The sequence below is a fragment of the Dipodomys spectabilis genome, unplaced genomic scaffold, assembly GCF_019054845.1.
Source record: "Dipodomys spectabilis isolate Male_0828 unplaced genomic scaffold, ASM1905484v1 ptg000297l, whole genome shotgun sequence".
NCBI lineage: Eukaryota > Metazoa > Chordata > Mammalia > Rodentia > Heteromyidae > Dipodomys > Dipodomys spectabilis.
In genome coordinates, this window is record NW_024870974.1 from 19,477,558 (window position 1) to 19,504,830 (window position 27,273).

Genomic DNA, 27,273 nt, shown 5'->3' on the forward strand with positions numbered 1-27,273 from the left:
CTCCTGCTTCCTGCCCCTCCGGCGCCCTCTCGAGCGGCGGGGAGCCGGAAGGCTGCGTCTTTCTTAGTTCCCTCGGTTCCCGACGTGGGGCGCGCACGGGGCGGACGCAGGCCTCGCTTCGCCCGAGCCGGCCCGGCGCGCACCGCGCCTTCGCCTCACGCCAGTCGGGGCAGCCAGGGAACTTCCCGAGCCGGGCAGCGCGGCCGTCGGGAAGCGGCTCCTCGGCCCCGGCGTTTCTTTCATTCCCTCCTCCCCGTCCTCCCGGGGCGCGTGGTCCCTCCGCGGGGCGGCCGCGTGCGGTCGGCCATGCACTAAGCCCGGGCTCCCTTATGCTCCGGGGGAGCGCGGGCCGTCGCCTCGGGCCGTCGCCGCCTCTTCCTGTCGCCGCGGCCCGTAGCGCCCGAGCCCGAGCCGCCGCCTGCCCCAGGCCCGGGCGTCGAGCCGCCGGCGGCGCGGCCATGTGGGGCTGACCCGCGTCGCACGCCTGCTGCAGCGCACCGGCAACATGGAGGCGGCGGCCGGTGCGCCCGACGGCGGGGACCTGGGCGGCGAGGGGCCCCGCGAGGACACGACGCCCATGGACGCCTATCTGCGGAAACTGGGCTTGTATCGGAAACTGGTGGCCAAGGACGGGTCGTGCTTGTTCCGGGCTGTGGCGGAGCAGGTAAAGGGTGTGTGTGGGGGGGGGGGGGTGAGGGCGGCGGGCCGGGGCCGCCGTCCGCGCTCGCCCCCGTCCGGGGGGCCGCGCGTGGCCCCCGGCGGCGTCACACTGGCCCATTGTCACGCCGGAATGGGGCGTGCGAGCCGGGGGGGGGGGGCAGCTCGGGCGGCCTGCGCGCGCGCGGCGGGACGGCCGGGCCCCGGCGACGGCTGCTTTTCGGTTGGGTTCCGCGTTCGCCTCCCGTCGCGCCTTTCCCCGCGGCCGGACTCCGGCATGCGCGCTGGACGGGCTTCACCCGCGTCACCAGAAGCCCGGGGCCGACTTGGCCATTGCCGATCGGGGATGAGCGTCGATGCCGCCCACTCCAGCTGACGCCTTGCGGGACCGTGGAGCCGTCAAGAAAAGAAAAAAAAAAGAACTTTAGTGTTTTTCTTTCTTTAAAATCGGCCGGAGGAAAATTTCGGCAGTCCACACCATTGCCTCGGGCTGCGTCTGATTCATTTCTTTACTTATTTGTTTTGAGAGCAAGCTTGTTCCCGGTTATATAAGACCCTGTGGTAGGTGTGCAGTTACCAAAACCAATCCCCCCGCCAGAGAAGTTGTATAAAAGTTTGAACGTGACTGGTCTGCGAGTGAACGTCATACCTTTCCCCGTTTGGCTTGCTTTTTTTTTTTTTTTTTTAAGAACTGCCCGTCTGCACCCTGAAGGGTTTATGATCCCCCCCCCCCCCATTTTAAAATGGCTTTTCTAATTTGTAAAAAATATAAAAATAAAAAGTATACAAAAAGAAAAAAAAAACCCAGTATTTCCGTCTACACAGGAGTTAAGTGCCCAGTTAATAAAACATTGGTTGGCTAGCTATTTTTTCAGAGACCATTCTTTTTACATCCTTATTAGCATAAATTAAAGCTCAAGTGTGCATTGTGTTAAAGGAACAGCCAAACCAGTAAGACATTTTTTCCTGAGGCACCAAAGGCCCCTTTTCAGTTACTTAGTCTTCTTTCATAAATTTTCATAAATTCAGGATATTCCAGTGTTAGGTTATGTTCACACACCCACTTCAACGCTTACTGGATAGGTAGTCTACCCTCTACCCTTTCTGTAAATTGCCCTGTTCTGCTGCAGCCTCCTACTTCTTCCTCCTCTCTCTTTCATCCACCACCACTATGCACCAGCAGATAGCAGCCTTCTCTCCATTTCTTTTTCTATGGTTCTGAGATTTAACTTATGGTAAAGTCAGCCCCTATTTTGACTCAAGTTTGGCTAGAAAGGAGGAAGAAAATGCAGTTGGAGATGAAATATCCAGGTTTAGTTGTGTTGAAGCAGAAAGACGGGTCTGTCAGCATTATATACCATAGATACATGGTCTTCGTGCATTTGATCACATAGAAGTCTCTTCATGTTGCAATGGGGTCTTGATTTTAAGTATGTTGAACATTCCAGGACTAGTTACACTAAGGACTTCTTAACATCACCCATGCAGTTCATTTTGAGTATATTGAGCTTACTCCAAGACTGAACTTTGGGAGAAGCTTGGTTATAGTAGACACAAGTGTAACATAATGGCCAAAGGCAAAGTGTATATATGGAAAAGGAAAGTAAGTAGTACCAACCTTCCAAAAAGTATGTACAACCAGGCTGCTAGAGGCTCGTGCCTGTAATCTTATAACTACTCAGGAGGCTGAGATCTGAGGATCACATTTTCGAAGCCAGCTGGGGCAGGAAAGTCCATGAGACTGTTATCTACAATTAACCACCAGAAAACCCAGTGGCACTGTAGCTCAAGGTGGTAGAGTGCTAGCTCTGAGCAGAAAAGCTCAGGGACGCTCAGGCCCTGAGTTCAACCCCAGAATGTACCCTCCCCCCCCCCCCAAGAAAAGAAAAAAAGTATGTCCTAATGGTTTATTTTTTGGGGAAGTTCTTGCAAATCAACTATTTCCAAGGAGTGAATGAGTAATCTCACTGGCAATCTTCACAGAGGGGAGGAGACTTCAAGTAAGAGTAGACTTCTTTCCCTTCCCTTTTATCTGTAGATGGGACCTCTGGTTTATTTTTTAACACTTGTGGATTTGGGCCTACAAGAAGCCTGACTTGAGTCAGCTCCTAGCTGTGAAGCTAAAAATAGGGTCCTTTTAGAGGACTTATTAAAGCAGGATGTCTCAGCCTTCATAATGTTTATCACTTTTTTGTCCTAAGTAACCAAGAGAAAGTCTACTTTTAGCTTATTTTTATGTATGTAATGGTTTGCAAATATATTTATCATATCTTTTGAATTCTTCCTGACCTCACTGTCCTTGGACTTGCAAAGTAATTTGCTTTAAAAAATATAATTTCATCTTTTCCTGTAGTATTTGGTTAGATTATCAGTGCCTTACACTTTATGGAAATTGCTGTGTGTTGCTTCCAGCAACAGGATCAGATTGGTTCTCTGTGCTAAAATCTGGAGAACCATTAGCTCTGCTTGCTTTTTTTTGGATAAGAAATAAGCTTTCCTAACTTAATATCTGCCATCTGTTGCTAGGTGAATGGTTTTAATACTAGCTCACTTGATAATGGTAGAAAAAACCCTACCAGATGATATTGAGGCTTATTCATGCTATTAATTCCTTGATCATAACAAGAGCCTGATGGTAATCTTTGTAAAAGTTATGATGCTAATTGTCGTTCGTTGAAGTGGCAAACAATTTGATAATTTATAAAATAGTTGGACAATCTAGTGCAGAAAACATATACTATATTAGGTTACTTTTTTTTTTTTTGGTACCTGGAACTTTGTATTTTTGGTTGGCTTTTTCTGCTCAAGACTGGCACTGTACCACTTGAGATGCCTCTACTTCCAAGCAGTTAGCTGCTTAATTGGAGATAGCGTTTGTTTCAGCACCACAGCACTGGCTGTCCAGGCAGTTGTTCCAGTGGTCCTGTGGGCTTTGGCTGTAAAATGGGCAGCTGGGACTTCCGTTTCTTCAGTTCTCAACTGAAATACTAGGGAGACTCATTCAGTTGGAGCTGTAACCTTAAAGCTAGTTCCAGTTAATATAAATTGTCCAGAGGGCAGTTTGAGTGTGATACAAGCAGTATTACCATTTGGGGTACCTAGTAATGGAAAAGAATTTCAGTGTCTTCTATAAGCATGGTAAAGTACTGGGAAGAACTTGAACAGACTTTTTAGGTTGATGCTTTATGGTTTTGGACATAAGAACAGCTCTTAATTCAGTTGGATGACACCATCTTTGCATCCTTCAGACTACTCACTTGGATAAGTAAATTTTTGTTTGAATGCTTTAATTTTTGCCTGCCTTCCTTCCTTCCTTCCTTCCTTCCTTCCTTCCTTCCTTCCTTCCTTCCTTCCTTCCTTCCTTCCTTCCTTCCTTCCTTCCTCTCTCTCTCTCTCCTTCCTCCCTCTCGTTCCTCCCTCTCTCCCTCCCTCCCCCCTCTCTTTCTTTCTTTCTTTCTTTCTTTCTCTTTCTTTCTTTCTTTCTTTCTTTCTTTTTTTTCTTTCTTTCTTTCTTTCTTTCTTTCTTTCTTTCTTTCTTTCTTTCTTTCTTTCTTTCTTTCTTTCTTTCTTTCTTTCTTTCTTTCTTTCTTTCTTTCTTTCTTTCTTTCTTTCTTTCTTTCTCGTCCTAGGGCCTGGGCACTGTCCCTCAGCTGCTAATGCTGTACCACTTGAGCCACAGTGTCACTTGCGGCTTTTTCTGCTTATATGATGCTGAGGAATCAAACCAAGGGCTTCTCGTGCATGCAAGGCAGGCACTCTACTTCTGAGCAACCTTCCCAGCCTCATGAATGCTTTAATTTTGCTGAAACCATGGTGCACTTCAATATCCATAGAAAGACACCAAGTATACTCAAGATTTTAGGGGGAAAACATCTATTATAGCCTTAAGGTGCTGAAGAGAAAAACTATTGACCAAGTTGCCTCTTTGCTTTTTGGTAACTAAAGGATGGGGCACAGTACTGCCTAGCAAGGATTTGTATAATTAGGATTACAAAGAAGTCCTCAAAGGGTTGATTTTAGTGACCTAAAGGAGAAATGGTAATGAGATCTTTATAGAGTGACATTTGGCACAGTAATACTGTTGTTATTCTATGTCATATTGTCACCATGTATAGAGAAAAAGCTGAAGACATCTTGGAATTATAGAAAGGGAAATGGAGAGTGGATGCTGCTGGATTGCTTTTGAGTGTGAGAGAAAGCATTGGAACTTAAACCAACTTTTAACAAAACAATAATGTATTGTTTTTTCCTTTTAGGTATTGCACTCTCAGTCTCGACATGTTGAAGTTAGAATGGCCTGCATTCATTATCTTCGGGAAAACAGAGAGAAATTTGAAGCGGTAATTTAAAATGTCATATGTGATGGTGTCTTGACTTGTATTTACATTTTGGCCTTTGGAAATGTTTTAAGGGAAATTTTATAGTCTAGATATAAATTCAGCCTATGAAAATGACCCTTGTAAAAATTGGTTTAGTTGTGATATTTTCTAGGGTGTTTTGTATTATACTCATTTGTTCATACATTTTGAGAGCTGAATAAGACAGTAAACTGTATTGGGTGGAATGATGACCTGTATACAAGCTTCTTGCAAGCTCAGCTGCTTTGACATGATCAGGGAATTAAGTATTGATTCATAGTGGTCTTCATGATTGGTAATTCTGCATGAATTAAAACATTCAGACTGGTGTTTTAAAATTATATTGAACCTTTAATTTTGTCAGAAGGCATTTACAGATTTTTACTTTGCAGGATTCATTGTGAAATCACATCAGAACACTGTAATTGTGTAAATGGTGATTAATAGTTAAAATGTTGTATAACAACTAGTATAATTTTCTCTAGTATATAGTAAACTATGTAATAAGATGACAGTGACCTATTTTCATTTTGCATTTAAAGCCTTATAGTAGCTACTTGTTATTGGTTTTATTATTGAGAATTATATAACTTGACAACTTGTAGTGACATTTCCCTCGTGGATTAGTAAAGAATACTGAAACTTTGCAGAATCAAAATATAAGACTCAATAGGAAAGATGTTGAGGCAGTCCCTATATTGAAGCAAATTTGGGTTCTGTGATTTAGGATGGATGGTAATATATTGTACAGGGAGAGTTATCTGCTTGCTTCATTATAATACTTAAATATATTAATATAATCATATGAATACTTACCTCTTGATACTATATTAAAACATTGTTAATGTGGAAGACTAGGATACGATTGTGGTGGTGGTAAAGAGGGTTGGGGAAGGCCTATTATAAATACTTCAAATCAATTATTGACTAGAGTGTAAAACTATTGATAATGGTAGACATTGCTAACTTTGGTTACATACTATTATTTTAATTGCTTTTCATATATTTGTTTAGTCCATATAATCTTATGAGGTATGGTCATGTGAAAATAAAGGGAAAAGTTTCACTGTAATAATAATAGCTTTCTAGGAGTTTCTTTTGGCAAGAATTGGGAAGGGGGTATTGTGGGAACCTTGATCATCCAGATCCCAGCTTCTTGTATAGGATTACAAGTATGATCTACTATCACTGAGCTTACCACATTAATCTTATGCTTTTGTTATATTTCTAGTTTAGAATGTTGTGTGCAGTGATTTTATATATTACCCTTTCTCTGTAATGTAAAAATCCACCTGGGCTAGAAGTCCTCTATTGACCCCCATTTGATTTGTCTCTCTCAACTGTCTGCCAACTTGCTCATCTGGTCAGGTTGCTCCTGTCTCCCCGGTATGCCACAGTAACGATCTTTGGAGTATCTACTCCTTGTGTCAGTTCACATTCTAGTCTTCATCTTGAGTTATTCTTTGTGGAGAGGATTCCTGGCAATACTTATTCTTTCAATTCTTCTGTATATTTTTGCTTTTTACTGATTGTCTCACACACATGTATATAATACTCTTTAAGTTTATAGTTTTAATGATTTGTGTATATTGTCATGGTTAGGTTATGTATATATTTTAATACTGATGTATCTCAGATCAGTAAGAATTCAGTAATTGGCCTGGGAATGTGGCTTAGCAGTAGAATGCTTGCCTAGCATGCCTGAAGCCCTGGGTTCGATTCCTCAGTACCACATAAACAGAAAAAGCCAGAAGTGGCACTGTGGCTCAAGTGAAGAGTGCTAGCCTTAAGCAAAAGCAACTCAGGCACAGTGCCCAGGCTCTGGATTCAAGACCTAGGTTTGGCCAAAAAAAACCCCAAACAACTTAGTAATTCAAAGTGAACCTTAACAGTTGTAGCAGTTAACATTGTTTTTTTGTATTTCTTAAGTATATTTCTAATATAATTTTTTTTTTTGCAGTTTATAGAGGGGTCATTTGAAGAATATTTAAAACGTCTAGAAAATCCACAGGTATTTGTTAATTTAATACATTGATTTTTTAGTTGTATAATAGTATTTAAGCTTTATTGAAGTGGAAAGCTGGGTTTCTGTAATCCTGGCTACTTGGGAGTCTCGGATATGAGGATCACAGTTCAAAGCCAGCCTAGGCAGGAAAGTCCATGAGATGCTTATTTCCAATTAACTATCAAAAGTTAAAAAATGCTGTGGCTCAAGTGTCAGAGTTGTGATCTTGAGTTAAAAAAGTTCAGGGACAGTGCCCAGGTCCTGAATTCAAGTCCCAGGACTGGCATGCATGCATGCACGTACATACACACTCTGAAGTGGAGTATGGGGTTACATATGACAATACTGTGATTGCTTATAAACATTCTCTATCTCCTAGGTAAGCACTTTGTGGAACATTTAATTGGGAGTAATAGGCATGATTTACCAGAGGCTTCCTCACTAAAGATAGAGATCTACTATCTTTATTTTTGTCACAATGGCTTGTGAATGTAGCATACAAAATCTTAATACTGGTGATTTTCATAGTACTGTGTTGGAGAGTTTGTGGGATTTGTTAAGGTGAGATTTGATTTCTTCCTTGGGTAATTGAGAAGGCTGAATGTGTATGTGTATGTATGTGTGCAGTGTGTGCTTGCATGCCAGACCTGGTAATGGGGCTTGTCCTCAGGTCCTCATTCTTGCTCAGCTTTCTTACTCACAGCTGGCCCTCTGCTACTTGAACCATACTTCCTCTACCATTTTTTGCTGGCTAATTTGGAGGAGTCTCAGAAAACTTCTGGTCAGGCTGGCAAGAAGGCAAATTTGTTTTCGAGGTTCCATTTCCTGTGATCAGCTTGTGAATGGAGTGGAGATACTGAGAAGAGTGTCTACCTGTTACCACACTTGCCTCAGTCATGTTGAAGTTAATTTTTTTGTTATTTTTTCCTGCTTACAAAATTAATGCTCTCACAATAAATATCCAAATAGGACTGGTAATATGGCTTAGTGGTAGAGTGCTTGCTTAGCATGAATGAAGCCCTGGGTTTGATTTCTCAATACCACATAAACAAAAAGCCGGAAATAAATATCCAAATATAGTGTGTACTTAGTGTATTCTAGGCCCTAGTATTAATTGGTCCCTAGAATTCCAAAAAAGAAAGCAAAAATCTCAATTCATGAAATATAACATAGGAAGAAGGATGTTTGGTGAATAATTTTGGTGTATTGTTTTGATAATAGTCTAGCACTAATTTGAGTGCTTGAGTTATGTCTAAGACTTGATGGTCACATGGGGATCGATATCTGAGATGACCAAAGAAATTTTCTGTAATAGGCAAGAAAGTCAGATTTAAGTAAGGAAAGTACTTGTACCATACAGTGTTACATGCACCATAGTTTTATTTCCAACTAACTTGACAGGGAATGAATTCACATTAGAAGTCTGGATAAATCCTAAATAAGCAGGGCCTTTGCTGAAGGGTATTCTAGAAGTGAAAACTAAGGCAGATTCAGAGGACAGGAAGTTAGTGTGGAGCATGAGCATGTACAGGTAAGAAGTAGTGAGACATAAATCAGGGCTGTGTCGTTGGGCCAGGTAGTTTGATGGCCTGGAGTGGAGGTTATACTTAATTAAGACTTGAAATGGGACCGGTTTTGATTATTCACATAAAAATCACCCGTGTGTGCATAAAGGTGTCGATTCTCTGGCTCTTATTCCAGACCTAAATCAGTTTTTGGGTTCTCATTTTGAGTATTTGATACTGGGAAAACAAGACATACTATATATTCTGTCTACTAGGATTAAACTCTGTGAACACAGAGGTGGTCTCTATGTTTTCAAAAGTGGTTCAATATAATTTTACTTTATCATGAGCAATATATGAGAATTGAAATTGTTCCACAATTTTGACAAAGTTCTTTGTGATTTTCATTTCCTAATGATACTGAATCTTTTTTTCTAAGTGTCAGTACTGGGGCTTGAACTTTGGGCCTTACATTCTTGCTCAGCTTTTGTGTTCACAGCTGGTGCTTTACCACTTGAGTCACCCCTTTCATTTTAGCTTTTTTGCTGGTTAATTGGAGATTACAGTCTGCAGTTACAAATCAGTAAGCTGGTCTCTCTCCCTAGGTTGGCTTTGAACCTCAGTCCTCAGATCTCAGTCTCCTGAGTAGCTAGGATTATAGAAGTGAGCTACCAGTACTCAGCAGTTGATGTAGTTTTGAATACTATATAGTCATTAACAAATTTTGCAGAAATTTTTTTCTCTCCTTTTTTTTTTGTTGATCCTGGGGCTTTAACTCAGGGCCTGGGTGCTGTCCCTGAGCTCTTTTGCTCAAGGCTATATCTCTACCACTTTGAGCCACAACTCTACTTCTGGTACTTGAGTGGTTAATTGGAGATAAGAGGTCTTGGGGACTTTTCTGCCCAGGCTGGCTTTGAACTGCTATCCTCAGATCTCAGCCTTCTCTGAGTAGCTAGGGTTACAGGCGTGAGCTATCAGTACCCAGCTTCTCTGAACCTTTTTATCTTTAAGATGTACATTACAGAAAAAGTGTTAAGTTACAGCCCATAGTAGAAGGCATTGGTAGTAGAACATTGATTAAAATTATTTTTTAAAAAGTAATTTTTGCCGGGCGCTGATGGTTCACGCCTGCAATCCTAGCTACTCAGGAGGCTGAGATCTGAGGATCGCGGTTCAAAGCCAACCTGGGCAGGAAACTCCCTGAGACTCTTATCTCCAATAAACCACTTGAAAACCGGAAGTGGCACTGTGGCTCAAGTGGTAGAGCGCTCGCCTTGAGCTGAATCGCTGAGGGACAGTACCCAGGCCCAGAGTTCAAGCCCTAGACCGACCAAAAAAAGTAATTTTCAACTAATCCTGGTTAGTGCTGAAGAGAATAATTTATGATAGCCATTGTTTACTTAACCAGACAAAAGTAGAGTTTAGTCTAGAATTTAAAAATGTCTCAGATTTTTCTGCTCAGTCTGGCTTCAAACCTCAAACCTCAGATTTCATCCTCCTGAATAGTTGAGATTATAGGCTTGAGCCACTGGTATCCTGAAAAAACCCGCCTTTTTAATGCTTCCTGATCTTCTTCTTGTATTCAACATTTTGGTATTTTGAAATGGGCTGTTCTGTTCTAGGAACTGGGTTGGAGGATAAACCTTTTCTTCAATAAATTCTTCTCACCTTACAGAAGTAAAAGATAATTGGCCAAAGATTTAATAGACTGCTTTTTAGTCCAATATGTTATGATCTATTCTATTAAATGATTTTCTAATAGTCACAATATTAGTGATATTACAGACTAAGCTCATTAGGTATTCTACATAAAGAGTGTGTATAAAGTATGCGCAATGTTTAAAGTATATTATAAAGGTGTGTGATATACATGTGCTAACTTTCTTCTCCGTTGATGCAGGAATGGGTGGGACAAGTGGAAATAAGTGCCCTCTCCCTTATGTACAGGTAAAGAGAAATATAAGTAAACACAAAACACCTCCGGGGGAAGGCTACACTTAAATAAAAAGTTAGACTAGCAAGGTCATTTTATACTTTGGGTATTAAACATTTTTTTGTTTTCTGTTGGTTTAATTTTTCTATTGGTTTAGTTAGGCTAACCCCTTTCTGTCTGCACATCTCCTGAAAAAGTTCTGGATTATAAATGTGTGGCACTATGCCTGGCTTTATTTTATTTTTTAAAATACATATTTTTAATAGTAAAGATACTGTACAAAGGGGTTACAGGTATAGGAGTAAGGTAATGAGTCCATTTCCTATCAAGCATTGTTACCCCCTCCTTTGTTTTTCCCCTACTATCCCTTCCCTCCCACCTCTCCAACTTCTCCCTCTTCCCCGCACCCAGAATCTGTAAAGTTCATTTTCAACATAGTGTCTTGTACATCTCATTGTTACAGTGGGTCAACCTGTATCCTTATTTCAGAATTTTGTTATTTCCCTTCCCCTTCCCAAATTAGAAAAATATATATACAAGATGCAGGGCACCGGAATCAAATGTAGTGAAAACGGGTTATATTTTATTTTGTTTTTAAATTGCATCAGTTAGATTTTGATACTCAGATATTAATCTTCAGGATTTTTAATATCTCAAAATATATTTGGATAAGGATATAGAAATTTTTCTGAGCTATGTCCTATCCAACTATCCTTTATCAGAGAGATGACCTACTTTTCCCTGGGCCTGTGACAGTGAATGGCCATTGGAACAAAACTAAAATAACATCAACGGATTAGTATTTTTTCTTTCCAAAATATCAAAATTTCAGTCAAAAGTTCTGTGATTTTATTTTTTTGAGATCTCCTTTTAGAATTGTGTATGAAGTTATTTATATACAAATTATTTGAAATTTTATATTTTAGAAAATATCTTACAATGGGTTTATGACTTATCTTTCATTGTTTGCTTTCTTACTGCTATATGTCAAGTGCCTGGAACATAACTCTGGATCAAGAGCCTTGTTAAATTAATGAATGGATGAATGATTACAGTCATGAGGTATCCTTAAGTAATTTCTTGTTATTTTCAGGAAAGATTTTGTGATATATCGGGAGCCAAATGTTTCTCCTTCACAAGTAACTGAAAATAATTTTCCTGAAAAGGTAAGACCTTTTCTAAGTGTTTGTAAAAGATTTAAGTAAAATAACCAGCTATTTGCCACCTTGACCTCTTAACCTAGTTTTTGAAATACTGAAGAAGCTATGGAATTGTGAATTATTTTTTTTTTTTTGTCTGGTGTCGTGGGGCCTGAACTCTGGGCCTGGGCTTTGTCTCTCAGCTCTTCAGCTCAAGGCTAGCGCTCTACCACTTAAGCCACAGTGCTACTTCCGGCTTTTTTCTTTTTGCTTACGTGGTGCTGAGGAATCGAACCCAGGGCCTCATGCATGCAAGGCAAGCACTCTACCACTGAGCCACCTTCCCAGCCCCAGGAATTGTGAATTTTTTAATGATGAGCAATTAGCATTGAGTTGTGTAACTTTGTATCTCCTTGCCACTGTTGAGTTGAAGAAAGTTGTGAATGTAGGTTCTAAGATTTGCATTCAAAAGATCTTTTTGTTTTGTTCTGGTGTTCATACTGGGCTTTAACTCAGCCTGGGCACTGTCCCTGAGCTGCTTTTGCTCAAGGCTAGCACTGTACCACTTGAGCCATAGCTCTACTTCAAGCTATCTTTTAAATGTAGTTTAGTGGAGAGAAGACTGCCTTGGCTGGCTTGGAACTGCAGTTGTCAGATCTCAGCTTCTGGAGTAGCTAACTGTTATAGGCTTGAACCACCAGAAGTAATTTTTGATAGTCATGCATATTCTTGATATTTATATGTAGTTTTAATGGTAATGTGTGGTGGTGTATCATTTGGTCATAAGTGGAAACAATAAAAAGTTTTGTGAATCCTAGAGGGAAAACACCAACTGCTTCATTAAGTTTTGTTTTAGTTAGCGATTTTAGAATCATATAGGCTAAGTTAAAGAGACTTGGATGTCACCATACTAAAAATGCTAAGGAGGAAGGGAAATGAACTTGGCAGTTACCTTTCCAACTATAGTTTTGGGGATATGACATTCTAAACAAGATAAATGTAAGTAAATTTCTCTTTAAGTAATCAACGATTAAGAAAATACTTAAAATTTTAAAGCAAGAAAATTTATCTTTTGAGTTTTGCCTCTAGAGAAGTAGCATTCATAAGATTTCATGCTTGGTTCTCTCACTCTAGGCTTGTTCTCACGCTCTCCCTTTTTGGAGACAGTGTCTGTAGCCTAGGTAGGACTTGAACTCAACATTCTCCTACCTTAGTCTCCTGACTTTTGGGATTGTGTGTGAACATTTTCTTACAATTTTTTGATTTTATTGTTCTTTTAGTTGAAATGAATGTGACTTTTGAGATTCTGTAAACATTTCTGTAAGTCTTTAAGAAAATGCTGATTTACAGGCTGTAGAGTTTTGAAGTAAACCATAGTTTGACAACATTTATGTTAAGGTTGCTTCTAAAATACTTTTTGTTTGCTTTTGTTTTTTGAAAATCATCTAATATTTAGAGACATGGGTCACTTAAATTGTTTTGTAAACGTATATATGGATATGAGCCAGACTGAAAGATGTCTTGTTTCCTTTCAGGTGTTACTGTGTTTTTCAAATGGAAATCATTATGATATTGTCTATCCCATAAAGTATAAAGAAAGTTCTGCTGTGTGTCAATGTAAGTTATCACTGTGTTTAGGAAAGAAATTATATTCCTGAATTATATGGGCTTAATGAGGATTTGTAGATTAAGAATTTTCTTTTTAAGTAATACGTACTGTGAATATCCAAATGACTGAGCAGCTCAAGCATTTGAAAGGTAGGGGCTAATCTCAGCACTTAATCTCAGCACTGTTGACATTTTGAGTCAGACAGTCCTCAGTCCTCCCCTGTGGGTGCCCTGTGGTGCCCTATAGGGCGTCTAGTAACATCACTAGCCTCTACCAGAAGATGCCTTTAAGACTAGTGTACCATGTGACAACCAAATTATCTCCACATTTTCTTAAATCTTTCCTTCAAGAAATTTCTTTCCTTATTTTTACAATAAAAAAGTACCAAAAAAAAAAAAAAAGAAACTTCTTTCCTTGTGGAGAAGACAAAGGGATCTTTCAATTGTTAGGTCCATTGTTAACCTGTGAGAAACAACAGGTTTCTCATCCAAAGCTGTGCAATGGGCCAGTCGAGCAACAGATTTACTTCTGTTCTTAAGGTAGCAGTAACCAGTAAAGATACTTGTACTGAAAGTGATAAAAAGTTTAAAAGGCTTGTTAGATTTTGAGAAGGCCCCAAATAAAAGTCTACCCTGCTTGTCTTGGGCTGTGTCTTCCCCAATGTTCCCTATTTGTCATAGTCTGTATTTAACCTGTGGGGGAAAAAGTCTGTGTAGCCTGCCACCCTCCTGTATTTGAAAGTGTGGTGATAAGGGGTGCATCTCCTTTTACCAGAATCTGGAAGAAAGATGGTCTGTGACAAGCAGGACTCTGGGGGATTCGTTTAGATGGTGAGCACCACTGTGCATGAATTCTTAGTGCACTTTGTTTCCATAAAGCTCACTGTAATTAAGCTAATAAACAGGAGTTGTCAAATCCATGTGGTTTTCAGTTTTTGATAAAGTAATTAATTTTTCCTTATTTACTGAGAATCTGTTTTCTAAGAGCGTATTTTTTTATGTAAAATTAATATCTGAAGCCAGGTGATAAGACAGAAACATTTATTTTTTGTGTGCCAGTACTGGAGCTTGAACTCAGGTCCTTGCTGTCCCTGAGCTTTTTCTCAAGGCTAGTGCTCTACCACTTAAACCACATTTCCAATTCCAGTGTTTTTGGTAACTTTGTGCCAATTCAAACCATGAGATCCTCACATCTCAGCCTCCTGAATAGGATTATAGGCATGAGTCACCATTACGCTGCTCATGTTTTCATTTTATGGAAATGTGAGAAGTGACTTGTCCAAGGTTATGGGAAAGCTAGCATACTGTGCTGTTTTGTATTTCTCTTTCACTCCATCTTAATGCTGCTTAGTGTAGTTAAACCAAATCTTTTGATGAGGCATGTGACATCCCTAAATGTGTACATCCTATTGTATTTTGTGTGCTGAGATTACATGAGAAGATGCGAAAAGCTTAAGCACAGTAAGTGGAGTGTAATAATTGCTCAGTATGCATGTTTTAGCTTTCCCTGTTGTTACACTTGATTCACAGTTCTGTTACACTTTTTTATGTTTTTGTTTAAAAAAAATCACATTTTTCTAAAAATTTTAACCTATGATGCATAGACAGAAGTTCTTGTTGCTTTCAGGATCATTTTTGATTATGTTACTGGCCATAAGATAGCACAGATGTTCACTTTGGATTTTAAAAGACTGAGCAGTATAATCACTTTCATCCTATTCCTACATTTTTTGTAAATGCTTGCAATTAATATTGTATAAAATCTTTCTTATTTATTTCAGCTCTACTTTATGAATTGTTGTATGAGAAGGTATTTAAAACTGATGTGAGTAAAATCATGATGGGACTTGAAACCTCTGAAGTAATTGATGAAAACAACAGTGAAATATCAGATTCAGAGGATGATAGTTGCAAGTAAGAGTGAATTTAAACCATTTAAAAAACATTTTACTTTTGTCTCATATATTGTTAGTGTTTATAAAGTAACAATCTTTGTTGGTATTCATAAAACAATAATCTGAAACTTCTTACCTTGCCGTTAATTTTACCTAGTTTTTATTATATTTGAAGCTTATAAGTTCTTGGATTTTTCTTCCTGGCCTGGTCTTGAATCTCGATTCTCTGGATCTTGGTCTTCTCAGTAGCTAGGATTACATGCATATACAATACTGCACAACTCTTGAAAGCTTATATTGAACTTTTGTAAATTAAATTACTCTATCTTAAAAATTCTATATATTTTTTCTTGTTAAATAGTAGCTAGTATTAATTAGTTGAAGTCTTTGACTTTCAGTTACATGTGTATATATACACTAAAACTTGACTGAGTTTACTGGAGTATAGCTCTATTTGGATTTTATTTGATTAGGTTTTTAGAGGTTACATGCAAATAAGCTTTTTTATTACAAATTTTATCATTACATTTCTTCCTGTTTAGGAGCAAAACCACCACTGCTGCTGATGTGAATGGATTTAAGCCTTCATCAAGCGATGAGGTATTTAAAAAATTGTAATTCTTTTTCTTTTTTTGTCTGTTGTGGGTCTTGAACTCAGGGCCTTGGTGCTGTCCCTGAGCCTCTTTGTGCTCAAGGGACTCTTGAACCACGTGAACCACAGTGCCACTTCCTGTTTTTGAGTTGTTAATTGGAGATATCTTCTTAGGCTGGCTTCAAACCATGATCTTCAGATGTCAGCCTTCTGGTAGCTAGAATTAGAAGCATGAGCCATTAATTCTTTTAACATAAACTCACAGGGCTTTATGGTCTTCTGGGGTATATTTTCATTAGTATCAGGATCATTTTACTAGTTATAAGTTTATAAGTGGCACCTTGATGTTTTGAGTTTTTTAAAAAATTTGATTTGATTTTTGTATTTATCTGAAACAAAAATGTTTATAAAGCATTCCAGTGTTAATTGGACTTCCTCACTTTCTTGGCTAAGGACCCAAAGAACAGTGGGAACTCTGGTAGCCTTCATCTTTCCAGAAAGGTTCTGAAGTCACTCAACCCAACAGTCTATCGAAATGTGGAGTATGAAATTTGGCTCAAGTCTAAACAGGGTATGTTAAAAAAGAAAAAAAAAATCTACATTTCCCTTAAGGTGGTTTTATGGTACTTGAAAATAATGAAGTAAATTTTACACTTTTTTTTTAACAGCCCAACAAAAACGTGACTATTCCATTGCTGCGGGCTTACAGTATGAAGTTGGAGATAAATACCAAGTAAGTAATTTTTATTAATTGAATGAAGGACTATATGTTAAGACCAAGAGAATAGTTGAGGTCTGAATGTTTTGTAAATTTGTATTTCAGAGTGTATGTATCTTTTGTTGTGTATATTTTTGAGTGTGCATGGTGGTACTGTACAGCTTTGAACTTGTGGCCTCCCTCTCTGGTTTTTCTTGCTCATGTCTAAGGCTCTACCATTTGAGCTATACCTCTAATCCAGCATTGTGCTATTTAATTGTAGATAGTTTCAACAGACTTTTCTGCCTGGGCTGGCTTAAAATCTCAACCTCTGGCATAGCTGAGATTATAGGCATGAACCACTATATATAATGGGTTTATTTATTTTTAAGTGCCAACACAAGGGCTTGAACCTTAGAATCTTGAACTCTTGCTTGATTTTTTTCACTTGAAGTTGGTACTTGAGCCACACTTCCTCTCCAGCTTTGTGCTGGTTAATTGGAATTAAGTGTCTCACTACTTTTCTGAAGGCTCTGGGTTTGAACCATGATGCTCAGCTCTTAGCCTCCTCCTTAGTAGGTAGAAATGCAGGTATGAGCCACCAGTGCCCAGCTTACCTCCGATATTTAAAGTAGAATGGCATGTTAGAGGAGGACTTTTTTCTTTAAGACTAATACAAAATAGAGTATTGTACCTCCCACAGTGCACAAGACAGCCTCCTCCACAACAAAGTTTTGTGTTTTTTTTTTTTTGAATGAACAGAAGACGCAATTTTATTTGGTAGAGGTAAATGATAGGGAAAACAATAATGAATTATCTGATCCAAAATTTTAATAATGCTAAGATGGAAAGATAATTTACAAAGTTGTTTTTATGGGAAAATATAAAAACCCAAACCAAAAATGTATTCCTTTAAAATTAAAACAGCTGACAAAAATCATTTCTTGTTGAATTGTGGAGGAAATGGTCTTTATGGTAAGTTAGTTCATCTGAAAGGTATCAGATTGTCTGGGATTCTGTTCTGGGTGTTAGTACAGACATTACAGGCTTTGCATAGCATTCTGATTTGGGGTGCTTGAAAAGTGAGAAAAAAACACAGGACATACTGCTTGCTTTTGGGGTTATCAGAAGTGGGATCATTTGTGGAAGCTTTCAGTATGTCAATTGTGGAAACTTTCAGTACACCAATTTGGAAAACTTGAATGAAAACAAAACAGAAGAATGAATTCAGGGCTTAGAAGTCTCACTACCCAACCATCTTAACAAGGAAAGAAGATTGCTTATCTTATATTTTGACTTGCTTGTTATTTTAAATCAAACATAGTTCCTTTGAAGTTGTAATTGCTTTTGGCAAAGTAGATGTTATTCATAGAGCAGATGATTAAACAGTTTTTACAAAATGTTTCTACTACTATTTGACCATTTATTGCATAAAATATAGTAATCGGGGGCTGGGATGGTGGCTCAGTGGTGGAGTGCTTGCCTTGCATGAATGAGATCCTGGGTTTGATTCCTAAGTACCACATAAGCAGAAAAGCCGGAAGTGGTGCTGTGGCTCAATTGGTAGAGTGCTAGCCTTGAGCTCAGGGACAGTGCCCAGGCCGAGTTCAGGCTCCACGGCCAAAGCAAAAAAAAAATTTTTATATCTATCTGTCTGTCTGTCTATCTGTCTAAATATCGTGTGTGTGTGTGTGTGTGTGTGTGTGTGTGTGTGTGTCTGTCTGTCTGTCTGTCTGTCTGTCTGTCTGTCTGTCTCTGTCTCTATCCTGTGGCTCGAACTTGGGTGCTGTCTTTGAGCTTTATTTGCTCAATGCAAGTGCTCTACTATTTCTGGCTTTTTGAATAAAAGCATCTCATAGTCTTTCCTGTCTTGTTTGGCTTTAAACCACAATCCTCAGAGATCTCAGCCTCTTGAGTAGCTAGGATTTTAGGTATGGTTCCTGGCTAGTTCAAACTTTTTATAGAACTCAGAGTAAAAAGACAAGTGTCTTTTTAATAAGAAATGAAGTAGCTGCTTTGGGACTAGGGTGTACTAATAAGTGTTAGGATGACTAAACAGAAAAGTCATTAAGTGAAGTTTGTTTCCTGGGGCTCTAATTGGTCAGTACACAATGACTATAGAAGTGTTAAGATTTACTCTGTGTTAGGATAAGTTGATCAGTTTAAGGAGGAAAATGGTCACGGGGACACAATGTTAAAAATTGGATAAAAACTGGAGTTTTTATCCAGTATCCTGTGTGCATGCATGCATGTATGTGGGCGTGCAGGTGTGTGTGGGGGGGGTGGGGGTGGGGGGGGTTGAACTCAGCTTCTCTTGCTTGGCTTTTTCATTCAAGACTGGCACTCTACCAATTAAGCCACACCTCTGTTTTCCCAAGGTTATAATGTAGGTGGTAAGAAGAAAAGCCAGTTCTGAAGGCTCAGATTCAAGACTAGCTAGTTGATTTTGGTCTCTTATTTAGAGATTCAATAGCTTGTCTGTTTCTTGAGTTATTTAGAAAAACAGGTTAGAAAAAATATTGAAAGGATTTAAAAAAGTTTTTCTTTTAGGTAGAGATAGGGAGATGTGGGAGCTTAGGGATACAGACTTATTTATTGTACCTTTTTGAGCTTCTATTTTTCTTAACGTTTTACTTTAATCTGAAGACAGTAAGATTTAGTAACTGATCATTGGTGCAAAGGAGTCAAGTAACTGGTTTTTATTTCTTGCATTGTTCAAGCAGGTTAAGTTGGATCACAATGGGAAATTTCCTAGCACAGACACCCAAGGGGGTCATTCTGAAAATGGACCAGTTTTGGTTGAAGAAATGGGAAAAAAGTATGTACTGTCCTCAGCTAAGTCATTCACTACCTCTTACTTTTAACCTGTTTTATAGTCATGAGCATTTCTCAACAGTCCTATGTATTTGCAAATTCAATGAAAAGTATTTTCCCTGATAAAATTAATTTGGTCAGATCTTTAGAGAAATAGTTCGACTTCACAAATTGAGTATTTGCCATGTTTGCAAATTTTAAAGAATTCTTGCTGTATTCACATTGTTTAAAATGCACTGTAGTTCACAAAAGCAATTTGAGAAATTGAGTAGAGTGTAACGTACAAGAGCTTTGGAGAACAGATAATATACCATTTCTGTTGTCATCTAGAGCTTTGAGTTCATGCAGTTAATACTCTAAGTGCTTGTTAGATGGTTATTGACTTGTTAATACAGAGTTAGTTTAGTTCAATTGGTCCCTTTATTGAGAAAATGGTAATCACACATTGAGCTTTACTAAGAGAAATTTACACACATACATAAATGTAAGGAATACAGTACAGGAGATTCAATATATAATGACTAATACCCAGTATTAGCAATGCATAGTATTTGGCAATATTTTAAAATCCATCCAATATTTTTACTTTTGCAAATGGGAATGACATTGGATTATTTGAAAGCAAAGCTAGACATTGTACTTTTTTTCTGATGTTTACATGTATATCTAGCATAGTAAACCTCCCTAGCCACTTCAACTATAGTAGCATTAGGTAGAAGCAGAATAACATCCCTTCTTTAGTCTTTCCTTTAGATTGTATTTAAGGCTAGGCTTCTGTTTTCTGAGTTAGAAAATGAACTTTTGACTTACGTCATTTTATTAGAATTTTTTTAGTTTTGATTGTTCTAATGTGAGAACGATGAAAATTTTTTGGTAAGTAAACAATAGACTACTTATGTAGAATATTTGTCTTAGTGTTCTCACTGGGAGTATTGTAAGATACTGTGTCTTTTTGTCCTTGTGAAGACATGTACCGAAGAACCTCAAACCACCTCCCCCAGAAAGCTGGAACACAGTGTCAGGAAAGAAGATGAAAAAACCTCCCGCTCCTGGACAGAATTTGCATTCTGGTAAGAGCATATCCAATCCAATTGTCATTTCTTTGAGATAGGCATAGTGGCATTGGCTTTGTTTATAATAGGGATATTATGAGTGACTTCTGGATTTTTGCCATAGACATGGATTACAGAGGGCCAAAGAACCCAAGCAAGCCAATAAAAGCCCCGTCTGCACTACCTCCTCGACTGCAGCATCCTTCGGGAGTCAAACAGCATGCATTCTCTAGTTACTCTTCAGGGTCCCAGACTCAGAAATCTTCCATTGAGCACAAAAATCTCAGCAGGACACCTTCTCAGATCATGAGGTAATTCTGGAAATCAACTGAGATGTTTTTGATATATTTGCCATATTACATACACTTGTTTGTTCATATGAAGTTTTTAAAATGTTGACAAAATTCTGAGGCTTTCAGTTCTTTGTAATTCTCTCTAAAGCAAAGTATTAACTAATGTAGAAAAGAGACTTTTTTTAAACAAGTTTTTTTTCATACAATGTAGGAAGTTGTATTTTAGCAAAACCTTATTCTGTTACTTAATAATATTCTCTAGAATGCGGTAAATAGTGAATTCCGAATTTTATTCTTAAGTTCTTAGAGTAGAAGGGTGCTCGCATTTGTTCAGGAAATTAAGGCAACTAACAGTGTTGGTTTACTTTGTTCTAGTAAGTTATAAGTATTTGTGGTAATATGTGTTACTGAATACAGCTCTACAACAAATTCTAAAATGTCGGATGTCAAACAGTTATGTAGCAAAATAATAGATAATTGTATTATAATTATTTGTGGTAATATGTATTACTGAATAAAGCCCTACAACAAATTCTAAAATGTCGGATGTCAAATAGTTATGTAGTAGAATAATAGATAATTGTATTTTAGGTATTCTGGATTTTTGTTATTACTGACAAGGATGTTTCATTTGACAGAAAACCTGATCGTGAGAGAGCTGAGGATTTTGATCACATGAATCGAGAATCTCATTATTTTGGCCTCTCCCCAGAGGAACGCAGAGAAAAGCAAGCTATTGAAGAGTCTCGTTTACTCTATGAGATTCAGAACAGAGATGAACAGGCTTTCCCAGCCCTTTCTGTATGTATAAACAGATTTTCTTTTTCTGGCAGTAGTGGTGTTTGAACTCATAGCTTCACACTTGCAAGGCAGGTGTTCTGACTGAGCCATGTTTTCAGCCCTTCTTGTTCCATTTTAAAAATTTTTATTTAAAAGGTAGGGTTTGTCGTCTTTGCCCTGGTTTGCCTTGATGATAATCCTAATATGTAAACTCCATTCTTTAGCTGGCATGACAGGTGTGCACTACTGTGTCCAACTGTCTTCTTAGAGGTTTGGAGTTTAGACTGTCTCCCAAGTAGCTAGAGTGCAAGTGTGATTCACTGGTTGTCAGGTTGGGAATTTTAAAGGTTATTTTTTTTCTTCTGGATTTCTAGAGTTTAGATTCAGGACCTTAGCACTTGATAGGCATGTACTGTGCCATTTCAGCCATGCCTCAAATCCTGGAAGTCTTAGTATGATTTCTGTGTTTAGCCATAGATCCTGATAGTGAGCCTAGTAATTTTTAAATTGAAAGTCCCTTAAAGATGAGTAGAGCCGACCATGCTGCTACATTCCTGTATTACAGGTACTTGTGAGGCTGAGTCAGGAGGTTCATGATTTAAGATCAGTCATAGGATACATAGCGAGTTTCAGAACAAAAAGGAAGTACTTTTACTTGCTCATTCTGGGTTTTTTTTTTTTTTTGGTGGTACTGGGCTTTGAACTCAGGGCTTCACACTTGGTAGGCAGGGACTCTTAACACCTGAGCCACTATGCCAGCCATTTTTGCTTCACTTATTTTTCAGATAGGGGCTTGTGCTTTTTATCAGGGCCAGCCCTGGACTATTATTTACACCTCCTAGAACTAGTATTACAAGTATGTACCACCATGCCCTGATTGGCTAGTAGTTTTTTTTGTTTTTTGTTTTTTTTTGAATCAAGTATGTTAAGCATACAACTTGGAGGTTCATTATTTAGTTAACACTTTCCAGAGTATATGCATATAATCAGGAAAGTCACTTTGCACTTTACTAGTGGGACTAGTGAAAGTTGTTTTTCATAGTGTTTGGGGACTGGAGATGGAAGTACCCTGTTGTTTTGTCTTTCCTCTGTGTGTTAGACATTATCTTTTCTAATCAAAGATGTGTGTGTGAGCTTTCAGGCTTTTTAACTTTGTGTCAGGCCTCTGTCAGAGGGGAGAGTCCAGTACCACATAAGTGTATGAATTATTGGCAGGATGGTAGAGTGATAACTAACTGGTTCATGTTTTGGTGTCCTACAGATACAGTGCAATGTCATGGGAGGCTACCCGTGATACCAGGACGAATGTTCAACTCCATATATTTAGTTCTTGGCCTTCTGCTTGTGGAATTCCTTGGAGTTGCTCATCTGAAAAGATGCAGTGTAGGGGGTTAGTCCTTAGTGTAGGGGTTAGTCCTTAGGAATTAATGACTAGAAATGCCCAAATCCGTGTATGATAGATGTTTTTTGTACTTATTTTTAGTCTTAGTAAAATTGATTGAATATTGGCTTAGGCTTTTTTTCCCTAGAAAATAGGATGGAAATCCTCTTCTCACTGTGAAAAGTTTACTAAGAGTGATATAACATTAATGGGATTTTCAGTGGTAGTTAAGTTTAAAAAGCTGACTGATCAGTTTGCTTGTTTGACCAGTTAGAAGGTTGGAGTTCACACAGAGCTTATGTGACTTTTCTCTCGACAGTAGCATTTAGTGGTTTGATTTAAGCAGAATGTTATTATTCAAAAGGTTTTTAATTAACATAATGTACTGGTGTACTGTGGCTGCTAATCTACCCCTAGTTTTTCTCTGTATGATTGTTGCTGCTTCAGTGTATTCTTCAAAGGTGGGTAGATGGGGTGTTAATATTTGCAAATAAATGTAAGTTGCAGGGTAAAGATTTGTCAAGGTAGCTTCTGAAAGGGGGATAGCAAGACGTCTTAACTACTTACTGGACTGAAGGTCTGATTGCCTAATGCTTTGATTCAGTAATCAGATTATTCATATAGAACACAGATATGATTCTAGGTCATACTGTTTCAGAAGTATAAAAATATAGGGCTGAGATTTGTGATTTTTAGTTAGAGATCTGAATAAGATAAAACTTTTGTTCATATAATCTAGAGTAATTTTCAACACAGAATGTTGTGTTTTGTTCATTTTACAGAGCTCATCTGTCAGTCAGCCAGCTTCTCAGAGTAGCAACCCATGTGTCCAGAGAAAATCTTCACATACAAGTGATAGGAAAGGAAGCAGGCGGAGAATGGATGCCGAAGAGCGAAAAGATAAAGGTATGCATTTCATTGTTTCCCCTTACTCATCTGTGTCCTTTGCTTTTAGCAAACATTACTCCCCTGCAGTTTGAGCAATCCAAAGTCAACAGAAGTAAAGGTTTTAAATTGAGCTTTGTTCTTAGTATTCATGTTACAGAATCTTGCTTCTTGCTGTTCTGATGTGCCTCATTCCTTTGGCCTGTATATCCATTAGCTGTTTTATTATCTGTAGGTAAATAATCCAGGTGTAGATAGTAGTGTTCCATCCCAAAGTGCAAGAGGAGTGTGATAGCCCTCTTGCCAAAGTTTAGAAGCCAGAGTGCTTCAAGTAAACAGGTGAAAAAAAAACACGGAGCTATTTTGAGAGATGGATCAAATTGTTTTGACTTGTTTTTCACTGTATTATTAAGAGTTGATTTATTCTGCTGTTGTTATTGTCTTTTGTGCCTGCTTTATAAATATAAGTATATATATATATATTACATATATATATATATATACATATATATATATATATATATATATATATATATATATATATGAGGGAAAGGTATTTGTGGGCTTTTGACTAAGGTTCTATGGAATGTATCCCAAAGGTGGGCGAGTGAACAACTGTATTATAGATTGAGAAAACAAACTTTAAAAATTTACTAGGTAATTTATCTAATGTTACATACCTGACTGTTGGAAAGAAATATTGATTTGAGTGGAATGTTAAATACTGTTTAAAGAACTTTTTCACTGACAACATAATTCAAATAGTACTTTTGACTTTATCTTCATATTTGGTCTTCTGCATTCAAACCTGTTAATTGCTTCTGCTTTTTAAAAAATCTGTTTTTATCTTGATCTGTTACATGTTACAGAGTCTACTCATGGACATACTCACTTGGATAAAAAACTTGAGTCAAGCACATTGGAGGTAAAGGTTTAAAATATAATTTCATCTTTTCTTTAGTATTAGGGAGAAGTGAAGGAAAGATTTCACTGTTTTACAGTTCTACTAAAGTGAGAAAGTAGAGGAAAAGGAGAAATTACTCACCAATTGTACTACCATCTTAAGTTGCTGTTTCTGAAGCCATTGCAAAGTAGCTTTTCCCTCTAATTCACAATACACAATAGACTGATACTTTTAAATGGGGGAGGTTATATTGTTGGAAGCCATGACTCAAGTTAATGGAGGTTTGATAAAGATATACCCTAACAAAGCTAGGTTACTTGTGAAAACATAAAATTAGAAAAATCACGAAAATGTCATCAAAATGTAATGTGGTCAGAATGTGAAATGAATTATAGAAGCAACCAGTTACCCCAAGTTAACCCACAGTTACCCCAAATCTTTGAGATACAGAATTACTTTTTTCTTTTACTCCCAAAGAATGTTAGTGATGATAAATGTACAAGAGTTTCTTCACCATCAAAGTCAAAGAAGTTAGAGTGCTCGCCTCCCACAGAACAAGTAAGTAATTTGTTGTATTTGACATGGAGTGTTCTAGCTTTTTTTTTTTTTTTTTTGGTTTGTTGGTTGTGGCACTTGATCTCTGGGCTGGGCTCTGGCCCTGAGCTCTTAGCTCAAGGTGAACGTTCTACCCCTTGAGCCAAAGTGCCACTTCTGGTGGTTAATTGGAGGTAAGAATCTCATGGACTTTCCTGTCCAGGCTGGCTTTTGAACCACAATCCTCAGATCTCAGTCTCCTGAGTAGGATTACAGGCATGGGCCACTGGCACCCTGTGAGTTTTTAAATATATGCTATCATTTTAAAATGCATATAAGAGGACTGAGAGAATTAACAATTTGAGTGGTTATTATTTTCTGTATTTATTTATTTATTTATTTTGGTCGGTTGTAGGGCTTGAACTCTGGGCTTGGGTGCTATACCTGCGCTCTTCAGCTCAAGGCGAGTGCTCTACCACTTGAGCTATAGCACCACTTCCAGTTTTCTAGTAGTTTATTGGAGATAAGAGTCTCATGGACTTTCCTGCCCTGACTGGCTTTGAACCGTTATCCTCAGATCTCAGCCTCCTGAGTAGTTAGGATTACAGGCTTGAGCCACCAGCGCCCGGCTATTTTCTGTATTTTTATTCTGAATAGCCAGTCTCAATTGTTGTCGGCATTGATGTTATAACTATTACATACCTATTTGGTTAACATTTGAGTGAGTTGTTTTGTGCCAGTATTGTGGCTTGAACTTGGGGGTTAGACACTGTCCCTGAGCTTTTTGCTCCACTAGAGCCACACCTGTACTTCTGGCTTTTTGGTGGTTAATTGGAAATAGCAGTCTTATTAATTGGAGACGACAGACTTTCCCTGCTGGGTCTGGCTTGATTCTGAGATCTTATCCTCCTAGGATTATGGGTATGAGTCACTGGTGCCCAGACTTGGATAAATTTTTATTTCTTTACCTTTTTATGGTGCTTTGAGTTAAGTTGAAAATGAGAGTTTGGGAAGAAAACTGTATTTGTGGTTGTGTGGTGTTTTTTTTTCAGCTTTTACTTGTCTATCATTAACTTTTATTTCACACACATTAATAGAAACAATACCACCACCAGGTGCTGGTGTCTGTTGCTTGTACTCTTAACTGTTCAAGAGTCTTGAGCTCTCAGGCTCGCAGTTCAAAGCCCAGGATGGCTTTGAACAAAAAATTGGAAGTAGACTTGTGGCTCAAGTGGTAGAACTCTAGCTTTAAGTGAAAAAGTCTAGCAGGAGTACAGAGCTCCAAGTACCAGCACAAAAAAGATCAATAGCTGATCAAAATATCTTTTTGTCCTTTTCTGCTACCCTATTTTTTGAAGAAGCCAGCAGAACATGTGTCTTTATCAAATCCAGCTCCCCTCCTAGTTTCTCCGGAGGTACATCTAACTCCTGCGGTGCCTTCTTTACCAGCCACTGTGCCCGCCTGGCCAAGTGAACCTACAACTTTTGGACCAACAGGTAAGACAAAAATTTAGAAAATCCTACCAGTCAATACAAGCCTTTTGTCTACAAATTCTTGATTGAGCATCTCTGCATGACCCAAGAAGCTTGACCATAGGGAGGGTTCAGTGTGTGGAATCCTAGTTTCTCATTGGTCTTCTGTTTGGCTGAGCTTTAGTGTTAGAAGTCTCAGTTCATGTGGGTGGTGGGCATTGAGCACACAACATATCCTAGATGAGTGCTTGAGCTAGTTATCTCCATTGTTGGATTTGTTTGCTCAGCACCAAGTGGCAGCAAGATTTTATGCCTTTACCATGGTCACATCCGTTGTGACTCCCAATTGGACTATTTGTAGGACCTGTGTCTTGCATATGTTTTTTTTTTTTTTTTGGTTGGTCATGCGCTGTGTTCCTGAGCTCTTCAGCTCAAAGCTAGAGCTTTACCACTTGAGCCACAGCGCCACTTCCAGTTTTCTAGTGGTTAATTGGAGATAAGAATCTCACAGAATTTCCTGCCTGGGCTGGCTTTTGAACCCCAGTCCTCAAGATTTCAGCCTCCTAAGTAGCTAGGATTACAAGAGTGTCCAGCTTACACATGGTTTTGAGAATTGTAGTTAGAAGACATGGATAGGCTTAGTTCCTGTGTTTCTAAGGGACCTTCATTGATAAGAAATCCTTTGAATCCTTAGCCTCCATATTATCTATCCATTATAAATGGAAACATTATTGTTTATAGCATTCTAGAAATTCCATGTTTCTAGAG

The 27,273-nt window shown here is 38.5% G+C and overlaps 1 protein-coding gene across 4 annotated transcripts in view; it reads left to right on the plus strand.

The window, feature by feature from the left end:
• The first annotated feature begins 492 nt into the window (after positions 1–492).
• Otud4 (OTU deubiquitinase 4) overlaps positions 493–27,273 on the plus strand; it is a 30,599-nt gene continuing 3,818 nt past the window's right edge. Inside the window, exons 1-18 of one of the 4 annotated variants that reach the window (XM_042701777.1) lie at positions 493–664; positions 4,914–4,997; positions 6,976–7,026; positions 10,426–10,472; positions 11,552–11,624; positions 13,133–13,214; positions 14,987–15,119; positions 15,643–15,700; positions 16,146–16,263; positions 16,361–16,425; positions 19,110–19,207; positions 20,170–20,273; positions 20,380–20,566; positions 21,187–21,349; positions 23,492–23,615; positions 24,464–24,519; positions 24,976–25,056; positions 26,391–26,529. In XM_042701777.1, coding sequence (XP_042557711.1) covers positions 506–664; positions 4,914–4,997; positions 6,976–7,026; positions 10,426–10,472; positions 11,552–11,624; positions 13,133–13,214; positions 14,987–15,119; positions 15,643–15,700; positions 16,146–16,263; positions 16,361–16,425; positions 19,110–19,207; positions 20,170–20,273; positions 20,380–20,566; positions 21,187–21,349; positions 23,492–23,615; positions 24,464–24,519; positions 24,976–25,056; positions 26,391–26,529 — 1,822 coding nt within the window. In that variant the 5' untranslated portion in view covers positions 493–505. Of the gene's footprint in view, positions 665–4,913; positions 4,998–6,975; positions 7,027–10,425; positions 10,473–11,551; positions 11,625–13,132; positions 13,215–14,986; positions 15,120–15,642; positions 15,701–16,136; positions 16,264–16,360; positions 16,426–19,109; positions 19,208–20,169; positions 20,274–20,379; positions 20,567–21,186; positions 21,350–23,491; positions 23,616–24,463; positions 24,520–24,975; positions 25,057–26,390; positions 26,530–27,273 lie in introns of all 4 variants that reach the window. The other 3 variants (XM_042701779.1, XM_042701778.1, XM_042701780.1) reach the window with 3 other exon arrangements.